Source organism: Callithrix jacchus, chromosome 22, assembly GCF_049354715.1.
Source record: "Callithrix jacchus isolate 240 chromosome 22, calJac240_pri, whole genome shotgun sequence".
Classification (NCBI taxonomy): Eukaryota; Metazoa; Chordata; class Mammalia; order Primates; family Cebidae; genus Callithrix; species Callithrix jacchus.
In genome coordinates, this window is record NC_133523.1 from 8,629,855 (window position 1) to 8,634,876 (window position 5,022).

At 45.5% G+C, this 5,022-nt stretch overlaps 1 protein-coding gene across 1 annotated transcript; it reads right to left on the reverse strand.

Moving 5' to 3' along the window:
• Positions 1–816: 816 nt before the first annotated feature.
• Positions 817–1,882, reverse strand: LOC100404980 (olfactory receptor 7D4). Its single transcript, XM_002761727.6, has one exon. The coding sequence runs from the start codon at positions 1,870–1,872 to the stop codon at positions 934–936; it is 939 nt and encodes a 312-aa protein (XP_002761773.2). The 5' UTR covers positions 1,873–1,882; the 3' UTR covers positions 817–933.
• Positions 1,883–5,022: the final 3,140 nt, after the last annotated feature.

Below are 5,022 nucleotides of genomic sequence, written 5' to 3' on the forward strand. Positions count from 1 at the left end.
GGTGCGGTCCCAGGTCACTGCCAACTTCGTCTCCTCAGTTCAAGAGATTCTTCTGCCTCAGCCTTCCAAGTAACTGGGATTACAGACAACTGCCACCACACCGGCTAATCTTTGTATTTTTGGTAGAGACGGGGTTTCACCATGTTGGCCTGATTGTTCTTGAACTCCTGACCTCATGATCCACTCCTTGGCCTCCCAAAGTGCTGGGATTACAGGTGTGAGTCACCATGCCCAGCCAAAATGAACGATTCCATAACTTTAATCCAACAGTGTCTGAGTTGAGTATTTGAACTTGTTGTATTATCCCTCAGGAATCGATACAAACACATTTACAAGTACCAAGCTTGCAGTCGTGGAAAATGTAAACGGAGGAGATGAAAGGGTAGAACTGAAGGGTCACAGAGAAGTGTCTTTGTATAAGGCTCACACAAAGTACTCACAGTACTCACAAGGTAATTTGACCAAAGACAGATAAACAGAGTGGGTGATGCACCAAATCTCATGAGATAGTTTTTTGTTGAGACATCTCACTATCTTTGTTGCCCAGGCTGGTCTTGAACTTCTGGTCACAAGTGATCTTCCTGATTCAGCCTCCTAAAGCACTGGGATTACAGGTGTGAGCCACTGCATCTGGCCTACAGTCAGAATTTCTTTAGTTGCTGTAGTTTTGGGACAGGGTCAGGCTCTATTGCCCAGGCTGGAGTACAGTGGCATGATCTCAGCTCACTGCAGTCTCAGCCTCCTGGGCTCAAGGGATCCTCCCACCTCAGCCTCCTGAGGAGCTGGGACCACAGGTGCACACCACCATGCCTAGATAATTTTTATATATTTCTGTAGAGACAGGTCTCGCTATGCTGCCCAGGCTGGTCCAGAATTTCTTTAGCTCACTACTGCTACCTCTGCCGACTCAAAAGTCCAGGACCAATGTTCCCATCATTGAGTATAACGTGTTTTCCCAAGCAGTCTCTCTAGGGTCCTCTTGAAGTCCCTGTTCTGCAAGCAATAGACGAAGGGGTTCAGCATAGGGGTGACCACAGTGTACATGGCTGAGGCCACCATGCCCCACCAGGAAGAGGACGAGGCATTGGAGCTAAGATAGACACCAAGGCCTGTCCCGTAGAATAAAGAAACCACAGACAGATGAGATCCACAGGTAGAAAAGGCTTTATGTTTCCCATCTGTGGATGCGATTCTCAGGATGGAGGAGACAATTTGGGTGTAGGAGAAAAGGATCCCTGAGAAGGGAACACAGCCCAGAAGGCCAGTCACCATGTAGAGCAGGATGTAATTGACATGTGTGTCTGAGCAGGCAAGCGTGAGAACCTGAGCAAGCTCACAGTAAAAGTGCTGAATGACCCAACTGGTGCAGAAGGATAGCCGCAGCATCAACAGACTCTGGATCAGGGAGTATGACAAGCTGAGGAACCAGGACACAAGAACCAACAGGCCGCAGAGGCGGGGGTTTACAATGACAGGGTAGGACAGGGGGTGACAGATAGCCACATACCGGTCATAGGCCATCACAGTGAGGAGAAATGTGTCCATGCCTCCAAAAACCATGAAAAAATACATCTGGGCAATGCAGCCTGCAGAGCTGATGGTACCACTCTGCTCCTGGATGTTCACCAGAATCTTGGGGACTGTGGTGGAGGTGAAACAGATGTCAACCAAGGACAGGTTGGAGATGAAGAAGTACATGGGGGTGTGGAGGTGAGAGTCACAGCTGACAGCCAGGATGATAAGCAGGTTCCCCAGCACCGTGACCAGGTACATGGACAGGAACAGTGCAAAGAGCATTAGCCGATCCTCTGGGTCTTGGGAAAATCCCAGGAGCAAAAATTCTGAAACACTTGTTTGATTTCCCAGGTCCATGTTGCTGACACATCAGCTAGACAGTTAAGAAAGGAAAGAAACATGAAATAGATGCGGAACAGGCTCCAAAATCTCTCTGCTTTTTTATTTCTTGAGGTGAATAATTGGATACAAGAGCTTTACCATTGCAAAACTTAGGAATCCTACGTTCTGTCATTTGTTATAGGCAACATTTCATGATGTTGAGACTAACCCCTGTTCATTGGCCTCTAGGAGGCTCACCCATTCCATTTTTCTCTGGTTTAGAATCATTAAATCTACAAGATAAGATCAACCTTAGACCTTAGAGATAAAATAGTCCACACCCGCTCTAACACACATAAGGCCCAGTGAATCTTAGACAAGGGTCCTCTCCCTTAGTCTAAGACACAGCTAAGACTGAAGAAGGTCAGACAACTATGTCTGAGCAGTGAGAAAATATGCAAGCAGAGATAATAGCTAAACAAAATATTGCAAGATGAGTGGATTTAGGTTTCCAAGGAAGTAAGGAAAGATGGGGGAGGGAGGGAGGGAAGGGGGAGGGAGGGAGGGAGGGAGGGAGGGAGGAAGGAAGGAAGGAAGGAAGGAAGGAAGGAAGGAAGGAAGGAAGGAAGGAAGGAAGGAAGGCAGGAAGGAAGGAAGGAAGGAAGGTAGGTGTCTCCAGTGTGATTTAAAAAATGGCTATATCAGCTGGGCACGGCAGCTCACACCTGTAATCCCAGCATTCTGGGAGGCCGAGGCAGGTGGATCATGAGATCAGGAGATCAAGACCATCCTGGCCAACATGGTGAAACCCCATCTCTACTAAAATAGGAAGGAAGGAAGGAAGGAAGGAAGGAAGGAAGGAAGGAAGGAAGGAAGGAAGGAAGGAAGTAAGTTAGGTTTTCACCAAATGATAAACCATGTTAAACTAATACGTAGTGTACCAGGGACCATCCACATACTGCAGAATCAGATGCTTTCTGGACATTTGCCACATGACAAAATGCCCTTCATCTGTGAAATTAATGGGTTGGATACCATAACATAAGGCACTACAAAGGTCACAAACAGAACTTTGAGTAATATCCTCTAGGGTTCTCATTAAATGCTACCAGAAGAAAGAAATTGTACTAAGATGCTCCCAAATGAGCCTGAAGGGATGAAGGTCAGCAATGGCACTCACATAAAGATGATGCTTAGAATGTTACTGGGAAAAATGGGGGAAATTACCCACTGCTCACTCACCTGCTATTCTTACCCCTCCAGGTCCTGAGTTTCCAGGACACAGAGGTAGAGGGATGCCAGTTCTGTAATCATGGACAAGGAATCCAATAAAATCACAAAATGATTTTCTGTACTTTTTTGCCTTGTTATAAGCATGTTTGCAAATCTGCTCTTCCATAATGGCGCAAATGATGAGGGGAAAAGACACCGTTAGCTGCCATCAGTCAGTCTTCTTAGATATGAAAGACCAAAGCAGACAGTGTCTCTGGAGTGATTTTTAAAATGGCTACATCAGCATGGCGCCGCGGCTCACGCCTGCAATCCCAGCACTTTGGGAGGCCAGGATATCGAGACCATCCTGATCAACATGGTGAAACCCCATTTCTACTAAAATACAAAATATTAGCCAGGTGTGGTGGTGGGCACCTGCAGTCCCGGCTACTGGGGAGGCTCAGGCAGGAGAATCACTTGAACCCGAGAGGCGGAAATTGTGGTGAGCCAAGATCACACCACTGCACTCCAGCCTGGTGACAGAGCAAGATTCCATCTCAAAAAAAAAAAAGGCTACCTCATACTCAAATTGTTTGTCTATGGATAAATATGGGTTTTACAATCCTTTAGTGACAGGCTCTTTGCGGCCATCGTAGGTAGCTTCTGATCAGGTGGGGGAAAAAATGCTCTAAACAAATAGGACTCATCTTCAAAGTATGGAATTTTAATAATAAAAATAGAATAAAAGAAACAAAAGATTCAATCAAGAGAAGGGAAAACAAATAAAAATAAAATAAAGTATGGACTTTTGTAAAAGATCCCCCTTTTCACTTTTAATAAATGTAGCTTGCATCGTTGCATTCTGATTTGTTTTTATTGAGTAGAATAGGAAAGAGTAGATGGAATGTGACCAAGACTTTGAATATTCCCCGGAGTGTGCTGTGCATGTTAATGTCATTGACGGCATTGGAAAAGGGGAGAACAATTACATTTCCTGCTAGATCTATTGCAGGGACCGCCTTCCTGGCATTCAGATTCACTTTCAATTCTCCATATGGCCACCTGTCTGGTATTTCCAAAGTGAACACTACCTTGCTCTACCTTAGAACCAGGGTTTTAAAATTAGAGACCAGAAAAATACAATCATTTGACATTTAACCATTTTTTTTCTATGCACATAATAAATATGTCTTAATCTGTTTCTAGTTTCTAGTGTTGGTGCACAGTTTTTATTTTATTTTATTTTCGAGACAGTCTCGCCCTGTCACTCAAGCTGGAGTTCAGTGGCACAATCTCGTCTCACAGCAACATCTGCCTCCCGAGTTCAAGCAATTCTCCTGCCTCAGCCTCCTGAATAGCTGGGATTACAGGTGCACACCACCATGCCCAGCTAGTTTTTCTATTTTTAGCAGAGGCGGGGTTCACCATGTTGGCCGGGCTGGTCTTGAACCCCTGACCTCAGGTGATCTGCCCGCCTCGGCCTCCCAAAGTGCTGGGATTACAGACATGAGCCACAGCGCCCGACCTGATGCACAATTTTTGTTGAGCCATGCTGGGAAGTACAGAATAATTGAACTAGGTTGTTTGTCAGTCACTGAAAAAGTGCTAAGACCCATTCTGCAAGAAAAACTTCTTTGGGTCAGGCTAAGTGCTAGCTGTTGGGGATACAAAGATTAACAATGTGGTCTTTTTTGTTCTCATGGTTCCACCTTCCAGAAGATGGATTCAGAAACAAATCATTGTAACACAGTGAATTAAGTGCTAGAACAAAACTATTTGCATGCTGGGCATGGTGGCTCACACCTGTAATCCCAGCACTTTGGGAGGCTGAGGCGGGTGGATCACAAGGTCAGGAGTTCAAAATCAGCCTGCCCAACATGATGAAACCTCATCTCTACTAAAAATACAAAAATTAGCCAGGCATGATGGCAGGCGCCTATAATCTCAGCTACTTGGGAGGTTGAGGCAGGAGAA

Excerpts from the sequence above, each read along its gene's own strand:
- LOC100404980 (XM_002761727.6), bottom strand. The coding sequence starts at position 1,872 with ATGGACCTGGGAAATCAAACAAGTGTTTCAGAATTTTTGCTCCTGGGA.